The sequence below is a fragment of the Somniosus microcephalus genome, chromosome 19 (genome assembly GCF_052327205.1).
Source record: "Somniosus microcephalus isolate GS21.2 chromosome 19, FLI_Smic_1.0, whole genome shotgun sequence".
NCBI lineage: Eukaryota > Metazoa > Chordata > Chondrichthyes > Squaliformes > Somniosidae > Somniosus > Somniosus microcephalus.
The window spans coordinates 19722830-19740316 of NC_141005.1; the positions used below are offsets into that span (position 1 = coordinate 19722830).

A 17487-nucleotide genomic window follows, 5' to 3' on the forward strand; every position below is an offset into this window, starting at 1 on the left:
TGTCGCCCACATCCCAACAATGAATTAAAAAAAAAAAAAAAAATTCTCTTCAATGATGCAAAGTATATATTTTTACCTTCATTTTGATCTCCAACAACTGGGTGAGGACCGTCTGATATGGAATAGAGCCTTACAACAACAACTTGCATTTATATAGCGCCTTTAACGTCGTAAAACGTCCCAAGGCGCTTCACAGGGGCGTTATCAAACAAAATTTGACACCGAGCCACAGAAGGAGATAATTAGGACAGGTGACCAAAAGCTTGGTCAAAGAGGTAGGATTTAAGGAGCGTCTTAAAGGAGGAAGGAGAGGTAGCGAGGTGGAGAGGTTTAGCAAGGGAATTCCAGAGCTCAGGGCCCAGGCAACAGAAGGCACGACCACCAATAGTGGAGCGATTAAAATCAGGGATTGGAGGAGCGCAGAGATCTCGGAGGGTTGTATGTCTAGAGGAGGTTACAGAGATAGGGAGGGGCGAGGCCATGGAGGGATTTGAACACTAGGATGAGAATTTTAAATTCACGGCACTATTTACACACTAGGAAAGTCCCACATGTAATCCTAGGTCTGCGTTCAGTTAGTTGAACTAGGCTAGAGTGCCGGTCAGAGAACTATAATCCCTGGAGCACTCTAGGCTAAAGAGGGAAAACAACAGCCAAGTTTTCCGCTCCCGATTGCCCTCCGGTGAACTGTAATGGAACGTGTATGGACGTTAGGTGTAAACAGGATCAGTTTTGGTTACGATGCACACCATGGTGAATAGCCCACTGACACGTGCTGTCATGGCTAACCTGTGAAGAGTGGTTACTTGGGTGAGATACTGGAAGACTGTCATCACCCCAGCACAAGTCAGCACCATTTGGAGGGAAAGGAAGAGAATTAAACATAGAAACATAGAAGATAGAAGCAGGAGTAGGCCATTCGGTCCCTCGAGCCTGTTCCGCCATTTAATGCGATCCAAATTCAGTACCCTGTCCCTGCCTTCTCCCCATATCCCTTGATCCCTTTAGCCTCAAGAAATATATCTAACTCCTTCTTGAATATATTTAATGAATTGGCCTCAACTGCCTTCTGTGGTAGAGAATTCCACAGGTTCACCACTCTCTGGGTGAAGAAATTCCTCCGCATCTCAGTCCTAAATGGCTTACCCCTTATCCTTAGACTGTGACCCCTGGTTCTGGACTCCCCGGCCATTGGGAACATAGTTTTTAAACTTACTTTTTCAATGTTTTAGCATAAGTTTCCTAATGCTCCCTGTCATTTTATCCTTTTTCTTTCTCAAACCTACCTGGCGTTTGAGCCTCATTTGCTGCCGATGCCTTGCGTAGACGACTGCCAGTGCGTGCCAGGGAGAATGCAGACGTGACTCTCTCACCTCCTATTTCCCCATCTCCATTGCAGAGAGAATGCAGCCTCTGTTTGATCCTTCCCCCAGTGCGGAGGGTTGGGATTGAGGAGAGCGGGATTACAAACCTGTGCTCACCTTTGCTCCGTGACTCTGAACGTTAGTGGGGGTAACTCTCGATTCTATTTCTCAGTGCCACTGAACGGTCCCCGGGTAGAAGTATTTTAAAGAGTGAAAGATGAAATGCTAACTGATGCATTTTGGGAGGAAGAATAAGCAGAATACGTACGCAGTAAATGGTAAAACTTTAGAAGGAGTAGAAGAGCAGACATATTTTGGGGCTCGAATACACAAATCTTTAAAAGCGGGAGGACACATTAATTCAGCTGTAAAAAGGTGTACGGGATCGAAGGTTTTATAACTAGGAGTACTCCTGCTATAGTGTTAGCTGTGGCTCAGTGGGTAGCACACTTGCCGCTAAGTCAGAAGGCTGTGGGTTCAAGTCCTACCCCATGGAACTTGCGCACAAAAATCTAGGCTGACACTGGAGTGCTGCACTGTCAGAGGTGCTGTCTTTCAGATGAGTGTTAAACTAAGGCCCCATCTACTCTTTGGATGTAAAAGATCACATGGCACTATTTCAAAGAAGAGCAGGGGAGTTATCCCTGGTGTCCTGGCCAATACTTCTCAACCAACAGAACAAAAACAGATTATCTGGTCATTATCACAGTGCTGTTTGTGGGAGCTTGCTGTGTGCAAATTGGCTGCCATGTTTCCCACATTACAACAGTAACTCCACTTCATTAGCTGTAAAGTGCTTTGAGATGTCTGGCGGTTGTGAAAGGTGCTATATAAATGCAAGTCTTTCTTCTGCTCCTGGCCCACAAGAAACCTTTTTAAAAATGTATTAAGATCCACTTAGTTGGGCCTCCTGTGGCCTGGATCCTGGTGGGATAGAGCCATGCAGGCCTAAGTCAGGCCTGCAGTTAAAATGGCGGGCACGTCCCGATGACGTCATCGAGAGGCGGCACTGCCATTTAAATTAGGCCCCCCGCTCCTCTGGGGCGGGTGGCCTTCCTGTGCCTGAAGTCAGGCAAATAAAAATGGTGATTCCAGGAAGGTGTCGGGATTGAGGCATGAACCCCACCACCCCCCATCCCACACCATTCCTGCCAGGCTGGGGTGATTAAAATAGTCCCTTGTGTTTCTAAAATAAGTCAGAAAGTTCGAGAGAGAAGGTCTGCGATATCACCTAAGGCATTCTTGCTGACTTGATACGCATCTTCAGTGGCGAACAACGTCTTTGGAAAACGGATAAATATCTTTGTTCTAAAAAAACAAAAAAAAATCATCTGTAGCATCTTTATCAAAACTCCTCAACTTTCCAGTGCTGATAGAAGGTTGCATACCAAATAATGGGATGGGGCTTGATTTAGAGGTGGCACCAAAACACAAGAAAAACTGAGAGATTCTTTTTTTAAGAGGTGTTTTAATTCACGATAGACTTGTATATGAAAGACTGAACAGGCTGGGGCTCTTTTCTCTAGAAAAGAGAAGGCTGAGGGGTGACCTGATAGAGGTCTTCAAGATTATGAAAGGGTTTGATCGGGTAGATGTAGAGAAAGTGTTTCCATTTGTGGGGGAGTCCAAAACCAAGGGCCATAAATATAAGAGAGTCACTGATGAATCCAATAGGGAATCCAGGACAAGCTTCAGAGACTGGTTAGAACGTGGAATTCGCTACCACAAGGAGTAGTTGAGGTGATTAGCATAGGTGCATTTAAGGGGAAGCTGGATTAAAACATGAGGGAGGAAGGAATAGAAGGGCATGCTGATAGGGTTAGGTGAAGAGGGGTGGGAGGAGGCTCGTGTGGAGCATAGACCAGTTGGGCCGAATGGCCTGTTTCTGTGCAGTACATTATACGTAATTCTATGTATATAATTCGAGTGTGAGTTGTGATGGTCCTCGTGATGCTCATGAGGAGCTCCTGAGACCTGCTGACTGTCTGCCTGAGAAATGCTCAAATCCACTTGTCAGTTGTTCAATGATGAACGAATGATCAACCTCCTTGGGAGGAGGTATTTGGGTCGAGGTGGCTTCAAGGTGATATACTTAGAGAATTCTGAGTGGATTCCTCAGCAGCTTGGCTTGGAGACTCTTAAACGTGGTTTCTGTGCGTGACAGAGGAACAGCTGACCAAAAAATAAAAAAAATGAGGGCAGCCACCTTTTAAATTAACATTTGGATCAAGTTAGTGATTCTCACTTACCTAAGGCACTGTGTACATTTTAAATGCCCTCCTGCCTGATAGGTCCACTCTGAGGCCCAGGTTTCCTGAGCTGGTGAATTAGCCTGTCGACCACAGAGTGGAGCAGAGGCCTTCTGTGTCCTTTTGAACAGGGTAATGGAGTTACTGCCTGCTTCAGATGAGATGTGCGGGTTAGGTTGATTGGCCATGATAAAAATTGGCCCTTAGTGTTAGGGGGGATTAAATACGTGGGGTTACGGGGATAGGGCTTGGGTGGGATGGCTGTCGGTGTAGGGACCGGGTGCTAGGGTTTGGATGATCAGCCATGATCTCGTTGAATGGCGGAGCAGGCTCGAAGGGCCGAATGGCCTACTCCTGCTCCTATCTTCTATGTTTCTATGTTTCTATGTTTCCAACACCAAGTCATTGGTGGACCAGGAGCCAATGTGGGTCAGCGAGCATAGGAGTGATGGGCTAGCGAGACTTGGTGCGAGTTAGTTTACGGGCAGCAGAGGTTTGGATGAGCTTAAGGGTAGAAGATGGGAGGCCAGCCAGGACAGCATTGGAACAGTTGAGTCTAAATACATCCATCTGTAACTGGCCCAGCGTTTCTGACATCCAATAGAAATGACGCAGAAAAATCAGACGGTTGGTAAGATGGGTGGGAATCTGCGTAGAGGGTTCTGATCTCATTGTCCATCCCCCTCTGCCCCAGGAGCGCCCAAAGATCAGGTGCTATGGAGGAAAACTTACTCTTGTAAGTCCAATGTACGTTCAGAGAAGGGCTTTACAATACTTTTAAGGACATAAGAAATAGGAGCAGGAGTAGGCCATACAGCCCCTCCACCATTCAATAAGATCATGGCTGATCTTCTACCTCAACTCCACGTTCCCGCCCGATCCCCGTATCCCCCGAGTACCTTAGTGTCCAAAGAAAGGATGATTTGATTTTGATTTTACAGTTGTATGGTGACATTTTCCGCACGGATTCCTTACATACCTTCCCATTTTGTATTCCTCCTGTTTGTAGCCAATATGTTTCACCAATTTCTCAACCCCTTCTGAGGCAGGTCCATGCCAATTCGGCCAAGTGTCGGGACACAGTAACTTATACCTACAGGAAAAGGACACTGAAGTGTGAATGTGTATCTCTTCGTAATCTGTACAGTATGTTAAGGTGGGGGGTCCAGAATATTTCCGCGTCTCTGTTTGCATTCACCCTCCCCCTCCTCAGCGTTTGGCTGGTTTGTTTATAAATTTGAACCATCAGGGAAACAGAGTAAGAATGAGGAATTATCAGTTAACTTTTCACTATCTGAATCTTTCCTCACCGGATAATTTAACACATTGGTGCCTGCGAGTCACTCCCCTTCACCTGGTGCCCTCAACAGAGGTTCTGTTCCATGTGCCTATGGATATCGGTCAATGGTCTACCCAGCTGTGGGATGTGGCCAGATGTGGCATTCAGCACTGTTTCATCTCCCTTTCCGATTCTTCAGCGAGAGAAAGCCAAGGGAATACTATTAGGAGCTGGGACTCCCTCAGCTTCCATTTAGGAAGTGAAAGGGCTCTATTAAAACTAGAGGACCTGTAGCTGTAAAGGAACTGTTGGCCCTATATTTCCCCCTATGGCTAAGTATCTAGCAAGTGCCCACATGTTGCATGATTAAAACCAGGAGCCCATCCTGTGGAGATTTGAGGGCAATAGACCCATATTCCATTCCTCTGTGGTGTGTTGGACCATTCCAGAGAGCGGCCCTTGAGCAAGGTACTTCTTGGGGTAGCTTCTCTGATGCCTGTGTTAATTGAGCAGTGCGTGGCTGGGTCATCCCGACCAAGGTTCTGGTCTGTGCTGAGCTAGTCCCAGTCTGATTCTTGGACCAATCAGTGTTAATCTTCTTTTAGGCAGGGTGGCAATTAGGGCGCTAATTCTGGCCTCAGTGCCTTTAGGCTAAAAAAAAAGAGGCGAGGCGGGGGGGCTGGTAAATTCACAAGGGTTGCCACTCCTGCTGTGCCAGGCTGGAAAGTGCTTGTGTGCAGACACTGAATGAGGACAAGATCAGGCTCAGGTGTGATGGCAACCCCCAAAGGTTGGACATCCTGCTGACACCCAGTGCTTAGGCTCCCAGAGGAAGAATAGCCAATGGGGTGAAGTACTGGAGGCTGGTTGTCCATCATGGAACCAAAACCCAGCAAGTGTCAGTACCCTCACAATAGGGGGAGAGAATGTCAGAGGGAGAACATGTCCGCGTTTGTTCCATTCGAGTGGCCTGCTATTGGAAGAAAAAGGTTCTTAGTTCTTAAAGGGGCCAATTCAACAACCTTATCCATTTGTCTTATTCTGTTACCTCTTTAAGAAGGCATCAAACTTTCTGCGGTAAGCGAAACCCGCTCGTCTCACACGCAGGTGTTCCATGAGGCCCAAGTACTTCACCTGATGTCTTACTAGCGCGTCATCAAACCTGCCTGCACAGGGAGAGAGAAAGATGGGGGGGAAGTGAGAGAAGGAGAATAAATTCAGTTGGTCGGTAACTAATGCGTGTACTTACAAAATAAATTGGATGATAGGTTAAACCGAGGCCCCGTCTACCCTCTCAGGTGGAAGTAAAAGATCCCATGGCACTATTTTGAAGAAGAGCAGGGGAGTTATCTCCGGTGTCCTGGCCAATATTTATCCCTCAATCAGCATAACAACAACAGTTTATCTGGTCATTATCACATTGCTGTTTGTGGGAGCTTGCTGTGCGCAAATTGGCTGCCGTGTTTCCCACATTACAACTGTGACTGCACTCCAACAGTACTTCATTAGTTGTAAAGCACTTTGAGACATCCAGTGGTCATGAAAGGCTCTATAGAAATGTAAGTCTTTCTTTTCTTTATCCCTGTATCTTGTTATTAAAATCTCCTGCTGTCATGTGCTGACGAAGGTGAGGGATATGAGCACTGGGAAATGGAACGCTTGTCCATTTTAGGCACCCTGAGGGATCTTGATGCAACATTCGACAATATTCAACATCTTGGTCCAACGCCTGAGGCTTACCTGGCTGCTTGGCATCGTTTGGTTTGATACACCTGACATACGAAGGCTCCTTCGACATCAGGATTTCAATCAGACCCATCAAGCTGTACTTGAACTGTGTCGCCACCTAGTCCAGGAGAAACAATTGTGGGATTGAGCAGCAGGTCAGAGCCCGAGGCTTTTGAGCGCGCGTTGTCTGCAATAACTTGTACAGAAATAAATTGTTTGCAATTATTATTTAGAATTAAAGCCCGCTAGAGTTTTAATGACGAACATTATCTAAAAGAAAGACTTGCATTTCTATAGCACCTTTCAGCACCTCAGGACGTCCCAAAGCACTTTACAGCCAATGAAGTACATTTAAAGTGTAGTCACTGTTGTAATGTGGGAAACACGGTAGCTAATTTGCGCACAGCAAGCTCCCACAAACAGCAAAGTGATAATGACCAGATCATCTGTTTTTCAGTGTTGTTGGCCAAAGGATAAATATTGCCCAGGACACTAGGGATAACTCCCTTGCTCTTCTTCAAAATAATGCCACGGGATCTTTTACTTCCACCTGAGGGGGCAGACGGGGCCTCGGTTTAACATCTCATTCAAAAGACAGCACCTCCAATAGCACAGCACAGCACTCCCACAGCCTAGATTTTGTGCTCAAGTCTCTGGAATGGGACTTGAACCCACAACCTTCAGACTCAGAAGGACAAGAGTGCTACCCACTGAGCCATGGCTCATGTAGTTATGTTGCAACAAGCCATGGCAGGCCTTAATCCGAATATCAATTTCAGTCAAGGTGATTGTTGGCAACAGGTCTGCATTATTTTGAAAGAATTCAAAATTACTTACAATTCCCTGGGTGGGTCAATTGATAGAAGCAGAATATAAGTGAGTCACACAGACCAGGAGGCCTGCCTGTGCTAAATTAACTGAACTCAGCCAGGGTGGCAGTAGAGGACAACATCCTCTGGATGGGACACATTGTCCACATGCCCGATCCGAGACTCCCAAAACAAGTGCTCTACTCAGAGCTCCAACATGGCAAGAGAGCCCCAGGTGGGCAGAGGAAACGCTTCAAGGACACCTTCAAAGCCTCCTTGAAAAAGTACAACATCCCCACCGACACCTGGGAATCCCTGGCCCAAGACCGCACAAAGTGGAGGAGAAGCATCCGGGAAGGCGCCGAACACCTCGAGTCTCTTCGCCGGGAGCAAGCGGAAGCCAAGCGCAGGCAGCGCAAGGAGCGCACGTCAACCCAAGCACCCCACCCACCCGCCCCTTCAACCACTGTCTGCCCCACCTGTGACAGAGACTGTAGGTCCCGCATTGGACTCATCAGTCACCTGAGAACTCATTTTTAGTGTGGAAGCAAGTCATCCTCGGTTCTGAGGGACTGCCTAAGAAGAAGTGGGGGCACAACAATTATTCTCGAGGCTCCTGGGTTAGAGAGGGGAAAGTCATCCAGTATTCTGTGGCTTAGTGGGTAGCACTCTTGCCTCAAGAGTCAGAAAGGTTGTGGGTTCAAATCCCACTCCAGGGACTGAACATATAATCCAGGCTCAATGCTCACAGTGCAGTACTAAGGGATGAGATGTTAAATGGTAGGTCCCTGTCTGTGTTCTCAGGTTGATGTAAAAGATCTCATGACACTATTCAAAGATGAGGAGGAGAGTTTGACCTGCTGTCGTGGCCAATATTTATCCCTCAACCAATGTGTAATTAAAACAGATTATCTGTTTGTGGGAGCTTGCTGTGCACAAATTGGCTGCTGTGTTTCTTACATTACAACAGTGACAACACTTCAAAAGTACTTCATTGGCTGTGAAGCGTTTTGGGACGTCGTGAAAGGCGCTATATAAATGCAAGTCTTTCTATTGTTCATTCTGATCACTGTCAGTGAGCCCTGCTGGAAACTCATTTTGTGCCAATGTTGATTAACTGCGACAGACTTCTGCCCCACCCCTCACACAAGGTAGTATTGTACACCGACATTTACTGTCTTGGCTTTCATGTGAAGAATGGCCACGTAACTGAGGTGCCTTCTGACATAACACCTTCAGGAGAGGAGCAAGAGAAAATTGGTCAGAGACCTCGGGCTGGAATTTGTCAATGGGGAGCTTTTGGAGGCGGGACTCCCACTTGGCGGGTTTCAGTCCCGCCTCCATCAACTTCTGGCCAACCCACGCTATTTTCCTTTGATTGACCTTGTTAAACCCGCCCAGCGGGCTTAGCAGGCCAATTAAGGGAAAGCCGGTTACAGAGAACGTCAACGTATGACATTTCATCTGTCAAAAAATTTTGACAGATGAATTGTCATTGTTTGACAGCTCTGTGAAGCTGTCAAACACTGACAGTCTTTGTAATTTGATGAGTTCTTGAATTCAAGACCTCATCAAACCTCTTTCTTTTGCAGAAATGAGATGATTGTTGCATTGGAGAATGCAACGGCCATCTGTCATCTCTGCCGCGGAGGTCTGAGACTCTCCGCATACCCACCGATTGAAGCCTGCAGGAAGAAACAAAGGTAAGTACACTATTTCTAACACTTTGCACTTACCTCACATACTCCCCTCTCCACACGTGCACCCATCACTTAACTCCACAGCGCACCTTTGCACCCGCAGACCCCTGCAGACCCACTACTCGCCTCGGTGACCCTGGCGGGTTTCGGAGCCCGTCGGGAAGCCCACACTTGTGTGGGTAAAATGGGGATAATCCTCTTATCTGCCTGTTAACTACCTGTTAACAGGCAGCTAAGTGGCTGTAATCCCCTTTCCGCCTCCAAGGAGTTGGGAGCTGGCGCGGGTTGGCTACCCGCCTCCTGGCAAGATAGCACGGAGGCGGGTTGGGTACCCGCCCCCAAATTCTGCCATTTTCCCGGCAGTCCCTCCTCCAAACCCGCCTCCTCAGGGCTGGCAAAATCCAGCCCTTTATGACTAGAAATAAACTATTAACAAACCACTGGTGAGCTGGCCTGTGCGAGGTATAAACCACAGAAAACGTATTTACAGCCAATCGTGATTTAAACAGACTGAGCAACAGCAAAGTCAATACGCACCGTCTCAGGTCTTTTCTTGGTACCCAGTTCAGAGATGCTGAAACACTCTTTAACTATGAGGTTTGTAGAGCTACACATCACCTGCAGAGAGACAGAGAGATATCTGTTCCACACTTACAATTCGGTACTCTCTCGATGTTATGTATGAGAACGAGAGCTGTTTGTGTTTGAAGTGAAGAATTAAAATACATCGGAAGGCAGGCTGTGCAGTGCGGCTGTGCTTTAGAGCTTCAATAGGCTACACACAGAACAGTGGGACGCACGTTTGCCCTTGTTATACTGCTATCGGTGGAAGCAAGGTAAAACGCTCATAAGCAGGGAGGGAGATTCGAAGAGACAATCATCCGTCTTCTCTCCCTCCCCGCAATCCAGTCCAGTGCACCTCTTGGCAGATAGTCTAGGCCGAGGCATGGATGTAGTTTGCCTGTAAAGACTGAGGCCTAGGAGGAGGTTGCTTGGAGTAGACTGGTTGCATAAGCCAAGGCCTGGTAGTCTATCGCCTGCATAGGCCAAAGCCTGGGAGCAAGTTGCCTGCATAGGCTGATTGCCCCTGTTCCACCACCCTTCCTCGCTCCACCCCACTGCTGAGGAAGGCTGGCGTGTGTGGCCCAAGGATTTTAAATCTGATAAAAAAATACTTGGAATTTCTATAGTTCACCTAAAATTGGCTAAAACATGGATGGAGTTCTTACATAGAAACATAGAAGATAGGAGCAGGAGTAGGCCATTCGGCCCCTTGAGCCTGCTCCACCATTCAATGCGATCATGGCTGATCATCCACACTCAGTACCCTGTCTCTGCTTTCTCCCCATATCCCTTGATCCCTTTAGCCTTAAGAAATTCAAGCGTCCTTCCTTGTACAATCTTTAAAACTCAAACATGGTTTCACCTAATCACAATTTCCTGATTTACCTTATTGTTCCACTTACTCTTTTGAACCCGGGTGCTGCCCTGGACCATGGACACTGAGGCCTTCACTTACTTCTCTCAATGTTCTTTTTAAAAGAAGCACTCGCTGGTAGGAGGCATTTTTTCTTTTAAACTTATTTCTCCTCTTTCGCAATGACCTGCCATGTGAGATCGCCAGATTCACCGGCGAGCTGCTCCACTAACCATTCCTATGTGACCATCTGCTCGACAGAGCGGCCACCACCCCCCCCCCCCCCTTTCGGTTATGCGGACATCTCCTGGCTCGGATGTCTCCTGTTAATCACTATTCTGAAGATTACCACAAGGGGGTGTGGGGGAAAGCTCTTGGCATCTAACTGCTGGGTATCCTGTGAGTTGGCCCCACAGAGTTTCTGTCACGAATGATTTCTTCTTGCATGGTGACACCACCCCTTTAAGGAAGGAGCCATTGGAAGTGCTATCCCTGAGCTGTGCTTACCTCTTTGAGATTCCTGTACAGGAGGTCATTGTTCTTATCTAGAAACCCTAGTTGAAGGGAGAAAGAGTCATATATTTTCAGAATATGAATAGGCACCAATTTTACCAGCATAAACTATTTAACAAAGAAACCTCTTCTGATATCATGAAGTTTCACAAAGTCTGTGCTCTCAACAGAACAAGGGAAGTGATGCCACCATTTTATTAAGTATGGGACTCTCCTGTCCCGTGACCTCAGGACCTGGCTGCTTGCGAAAATCCAGAGCTTTCAGCAACACTCACAATCTTCAAATAGAAAATTAGAGGGGCAAAGAGAGGGCATGAGAATAGAATGGCAGCCAACATAAAAGGTAATCCAAAAGTCTTCTATAAATAATAAAAAGGGTCGTAAGAGGAGGGGTGGGGCCAATTAGGGACCAAAAAGGAGACAGAGGATATGGCTGAGGTACTAAACGAGTGCTTTGCATCTGTCTTCACCAAGGAAGAGGATGCTGCCATAGACATAGTGAAAGAGGAGGTAGTGGAGACACTTGATAGGATAAAAATTGATAAAGAAGAGGTAATAGAAAGGCTGGTTGAACTTAAAGCAGAAAAATCACTAGGAGCGGATGGGATGCATCCTAGGATGCTGAGGGAATTGAGGGCAGAAATTGCGTAGGTACTGGCCATAATCTTCCAATCCTCCATCAATACGGGGGGGGTGGTGCCAGAGGACTGGAGAATTGCAAGTGTTACACCATTGTTCAAAAAAAGGGTGTAAGGATAAACTCAGCAACTACAGGCCAGTTAGTTTAACCTCGGTAGTGGGGAAGCTTTTAGAAACAGTAATCAGGGGCAAAATTAACAGTCACTTGGCTAGGTGTAGATTAATTAAGGAAAGCCAGCACAGCTTTGTTAAAGGCAAATCGTGTTTAACTAACTTGATCGAGTTTTTTGATGAGGTAACAGAAAGGGTTGATGAGGGCAATGTGGTTGACGTGGTGTACATGGAATTCCAAAAGGCATTCAACAAAGTGCCACATAATAGGCTTGCCAGCAAAGTTGAAGTCCAAGGGACAGTGGCAGCGTGGATACGAAATTGGCTAAGTGACAGGAAACAGAGTAGTGCTGAACGGTTGTTTATCGGACTGGAGGAAGATATACAGTGGTGTTCCCCAGGGGTCGGTTCTAGGACCACTGCTTTTCTTGATATATATTAATGACTTAGATGTGGGTGTACAGGGCACAATTTCAAAATTTGCAGATGACATAAAACTTGGAAGTATAGTGAACAGTGAGGAGGAGAGTGATAGACTTCAGGAAGACATAGACTGGTGAAATGGGCAGACACATGGCAGATTAAATTTAATGCAGAAAAGTGTGAAGTGATACATTTTGGTAGAAAGAATGGGGAGAGGACATATAAACTAAATGTACAATCCTAAAGGGGGTGCACAAACAGAGAGACCATGAGGTATGTGTACACAAATCGTTGAAGGTGGCAGGGCAGGTTGAGAAAGCAGTCAAAAAGGCTCACGGGATATTGGGTTTCATAAATAGAGGTACAGTATAGAGTACAAAAGTGTGGAAATTATGATGAACCTGGATAATACACTGGTTCGGCCCCAACTGGAGTACTGTGTCCAATTCTGGGCATCACACTTTAGGAAGGATGTGAAGGCCTTAGAGAGGGTGCAGAAAAGATTTACGAGAATGATTCCAGGAATGAGGAACTTCAGTTACATTGATAGACTGGAGAAGTTGGGGTTGTTCTCCTTGGAGCAGAGAAGATTGAGAGGAGATTTGATAGAGGTGCTCAAAACCATGAGGGGTCTGGACAGAGTAGATCGAGAGAAACAGTTCCCATTGGCAGAAGGATTGAGAACCAGAGGACACAGATTTAAAGTGATTGGCAAAAGAACCAAAGGCGACGTAAGAAAAAACTTTTTTACGCAGCGAGTGGTTAAGATCTGGAACGCTCTGCCTGAAAGGGTGGTGGAGGCAGACTCAATCTTATCTTTCCAAAGGGAGTTGGATAAGTATCTGAAGGAAAGAAATTTGCAGGACTACGAGGAAAGGGCGGGGGAGTGGGACTAGCTGAAGTGCTCTTGCAGAAAGCGGCATGGGCTCGACGGGCCGAATGGTCTTCTTCCGTGTTGTAACCATTCTATGATTCTATGTAATTAAATCAATGACAAACATTATTATTAACCCTGAGTCAATTCTTCTCAGGTAGATTAATGAACGGTGGTTCCACATGTTGTATACAAGGAAGGTTAGAGATGGTTAGGAGTGGCCACCAGTTATGAGCTCGCTCTCGGTCCATAGCTCCTGACTCACCTATAACATTGTAAGTGACTTCTCCCGCATAGTGTAGCAGCCTGAAGTCACCACGGCACATAGTCTTCCTTGTCTTCTGATTTGCCAGCTTGTGTCTGTAAGGCACAATGGGGCAAATATTACCTCAACTGGGCAAAGGCTTTCACAAACCCTTCTAAAAGCCATTCTTCTGATTAGATCCTTGAGTACTGAAGTTTCAATCAGGGTTAAAAAAAAATCTTCTATAACTGAACAGATGCTTTCCCCTCCCTTCCTCCAAGAATAATGATGGTTTTACTTCACCATGCGCCCCTTCATTTTCTCCCCTCTTCTCCGGAAGGTGCTTATTCATGCGGTTCCACAGGCGCAAGCAGCTCTTTGGTACGTCAGCCATGTGAAATTCCAGACAGAGAGGAAACTATCTAACTATAACGCATCAAAACTAAACCCAACGCTGTGTCCAACTGTTGTCCGTGCACACCTTCACTTTCCAGACGGGGCAACTAGCAAGCAGCAGAACCCAAGCGGATTTCCAGGCCGAGGGCCACTGAGTCAATTTGTTATTCCACTTCTGTCCTAGCTGAGATCAGCCAACTCAGCACTGACCAGGGATTGAACCCCGGCTTTTGAGAGCTGTATGGCTCAGTAGCATAGTTTGTTTGGTCAACTGCGTGTCTGACAGTCACGGAGACTTACAGTCAAAAGTTTTCAAATCAAACCACCGAGAGTAAGTGTAACCAGAATGGTTCTTGCTGGGAAAATGATTAAAAAAAACTATTTCTGTCTCGAGTGTGGAGATGCCATTTCCGAATCAAAATTTTTTAATAGAATTGAAATCAGAAGGCTGCTTGGGCACTTACAGAAAACCAAGGGACAAAAAAATACCAATTTCAGATACAGATACACGGAAGAAACACTGAACATCCAACAATGGGGATGCAGTGCCAATATTTGGGGCCCTTTAGCAATTGGTTGGTGGAATGTGCAGCTCCCTGGTCTCTTATCTGTGGGACCAGGGTTTGAATCCAACCAGACTGATGGAATGAAAGTCTTCTCCTCTATGGTTGCGCAGGTCCAAGTGCTCGGTGTTTCTAGTGAGTGGAAGTTCACATTCCAAAATTCACCGCTTCATTGACAGTTTCACTCAGAGACATTAAAGGGATGACTGGTGTGGGAAATGGAAATGTCACGTTGAGGTAAGTAGGTCAGGCCCCCTTTCCAGATTGAGCCTAAGAGTAGAGGGAGCTTCACCTTGGATCGGGCTCATGATGTGCCGGACCTGGGAAAGCTTGATGTGAGCATCAAAATATAGGAAAATGGAAACTGGATAGCTCAAGTTTGGGACCTCGGTTCCAACCCAACTTGTTCTGATGAGATGAACATCTCAGAGGGTGGTGAACCTGTGGAATTCCCCACCACAGAAGGCTGTGGAGACCAAGTCACTGAATATATTGAAGAAGGATATAGATAGATTTCTAGACACAAAAGGCATCAAGGGGTATGGGGAGAGAGCGGGAGTATGGTATTGAGATAGAGGATCAGCCATGATCATATTGAATGGCGGAGCAGGCTCGAAGGGCCGAATGGCCTACTCCTGCTCCTATTTTTCTATGTTCTATGTTCTCTGTCTGCTGGCTGTAAAAGATGCTAAGTGAGGAGTTTGGGTTGTCTCAGTCTAGTTCCTTGTGAGCTTGGGTGCACAGCGCCAAACTGCCCCTCGTTTTGTAATAATTAGCAATGTACAGGATGGCCGGTGTTGGAATTGGACAATTGGACACTGATGCTCTTCTGTGGGCGGGACTGAGGTACATTATTGTGGGAAACCTGGTCTGGGCATGCTCAATCTTGACACTGGGGCACTCAAATTAAAGCACTGTTCCATTCTCCAGCAGTACACCACGATGAGAACAAACGTCGCAATAATAAAAAAGGTAAGAAAGCAGTCAGTTCCCAGTTATTGAGCATGCTCCTTCCCACCTCCCCCCCCCAAATAAATGTTTTAGTCTTAAAGTCGGAGTCTTGGGGGCTGGCTAAAGCGGTGGTCTTACACAACACATCGGGTACCCACGTTAGGAAGTGAGGGTGGGCTCCCACTTTCTCCTCCAGCCTGTCCAGAAAAGTAAGATCTGTGGCTTCTCCAGGTCTCAGACACTCTTCATCCTCATTGGGAAGGAAAAAAAAGTTCACTCAGATAGCAGGACGTTACATGGAAATACCAAAAAAAACATGCGCTATACGAAGGAACCCAGACAGGTTGAAGAATGGGAGGGGGTTGGAGGAGAACAAGAGGGGGTTACTGAATATTAAATTCCATCATGACAACAGCACGTAAAATCATAGAATCTTACAGCACAGAAGGAGGCCATTCAGCCCATCGTGTCTGTGCGTGTGCCGGCTCTTTGGAAGAGCTATCCCATTAGTCCCACTCCCCTGCTCTCTCCCCATGGCCCTGCAAATGTTTCCTTTTCAAGTATATATTCAACCCCCTTTTTGGAAGTTTCTATTGAATCCACTTCCACCACCCTTTCAGGCAGTGTATTCCAGCTCGCTGTGCAAAACAAATTCTCCTCATCTCCCCACTGGAACATAGGAACTGGTGAAGGCCATTCAGCCCCTCGAGCCTGCTCCCCCTGCTGTGAACTAGATGTACGTGGAGATCGGGTGATGACAGGACTGCGTTCCTGTGCTCCAACAGCCTGCTGTCAAAGCTCACATATGAAGAACAACTTCATGGGTGAAGTACAGGAGGGCTTGTCATGCCTAGCCAAGTCTTCGATTTGAAACGTCAACTCTGTTTCTCTCTCCACGGATGCTGCCTGGCCAGCTGCGTTTTTCCAGCGTTTTCTGTTGTTATATTAAAATAAAGCAGATTGATCCTGTCAAAGTTTCAATGTAGGGTCCTGGTGGGAGAACACAGGAACAGGAGTAGGCCATTCAGCCCCTTGAGTCTGCTCCGCCATTCAGCCCCTCGAGCCTATTCCACCATTCAGCCCCTCGAGCCTGTTCCACCATGCATTTAGATCATGGCTGATCTGTATTTTAACTCCATTTACCGGCCTTGGTTCTGTCACCCCTTAATACCCTTGCCTAAACAATAATCTGATTCTGACTTTTGCCAATTATCTTATATCTATCTGTGTCCTCTGGTTACTGACACACCTACCAGTGGAAACAGTTCCTCCCCATCTACTCAATCAAAACCCCTCATAATGTTGAGCGCCTCTATTAAATCTCCCCTTAACCTTCTCTGTTCTAAAGAGAACAACCCCAGCTTCTCCAGCCTCTCCACATAGGGTTACGGGGATCGGGTGGGATATGTGTCGGTGCAGGCTCGATGGGCCGAAATGGCCTCTATCTGCACTGTGGGGTTTCTGTGATTCTGTGATTCTGTGATAACTGAAGTCCCTCCTATGGTGTAAGAGAGAATTACTAACGTTCATCTTTTTATCTGCAGCAACATATTTAATTATATTGTGGCAACATTTTGTAAGTTGCCATATAAGGGGTGATTCCCTGATTGCACGCTCTCAGCAGAGTGGGGGGCGGGTGCACTCACAGGGAGCATGGATCAGAGACTTGGGGCTATACTGTTGTAACTGCCTGGGTGATCGAGTAGCTGCCTGAATTTAACAGAGAAAACATTTAAGAAGAAAGAACTTGCATTTACTCAGCGCCCCATCACATCCCCAAACTGTCCCAAAGTGCTCCACACTCAACGCACTACTTTCTGACATACAATCAAGTTATTCTGTAGGCAAACCTTATATGGGAGGAAATCTTGCTCTCTGTGATATTAATATACGAATGTGTAAAAAATCTCTCGGCCCATTATTTTAACTGAAGCGTTAATCTATTTAATGGGTTAATATGTCCATTAAAACGCCAAAGGAAATGATAAGCTCCTTCCATCTTTCATTACCTCTCACAGGTAGGAGGAAGAATGGTACCGGTGGTTAGGAATGGGATATAGGGAATGTCTACAACGATAGGTGGTGATAAAAATGATACAGAAAAAGCCTTGTTTTCTTACCAGGACGGAGATAATTCCTTTGTGTTTTTGCTCCACCAGGTCACAGATGATCTTGTTGTTGAAGTACTGGATTGGCTCCCACTGCAGGCACAAGAATGAATGATGTC

The 17487-nt window shown here is 46.4% G+C and overlaps 1 protein-coding gene across 1 annotated transcript in view; it reads right to left on the minus strand.

The window, feature by feature from the left end:
- myo1ha (myosin IHa) overlaps nucleotides 1-17487 on the minus strand; it is a 71942-nt gene that overhangs the window by 26890 nt on the left and 27565 nt on the right. Inside the window, exons 10-18 of the mRNA XM_085961308.1 lie at nucleotides 17381-17461; nucleotides 15419-15510; nucleotides 13372-13466; nucleotides 11054-11100; nucleotides 9667-9747; nucleotides 6633-6738; nucleotides 5941-6058; nucleotides 4593-4706; nucleotides 2596-2672 (exon numbers count right to left, since the gene is read on the minus strand). Coding sequence (XP_085817434.1) covers nucleotides 2596-2672; nucleotides 4593-4706; nucleotides 5941-6058; nucleotides 6633-6738; nucleotides 9667-9747; nucleotides 11054-11100; nucleotides 13372-13466; nucleotides 15419-15510; nucleotides 17381-17461 — 811 coding nt within the window. The remainder of the gene's footprint in view (nucleotides 1-2595; nucleotides 2673-4592; nucleotides 4707-5940; nucleotides 6059-6632; nucleotides 6739-9666; nucleotides 9748-11053; nucleotides 11101-13371; nucleotides 13467-15418; nucleotides 15511-17380; nucleotides 17462-17487) is intronic.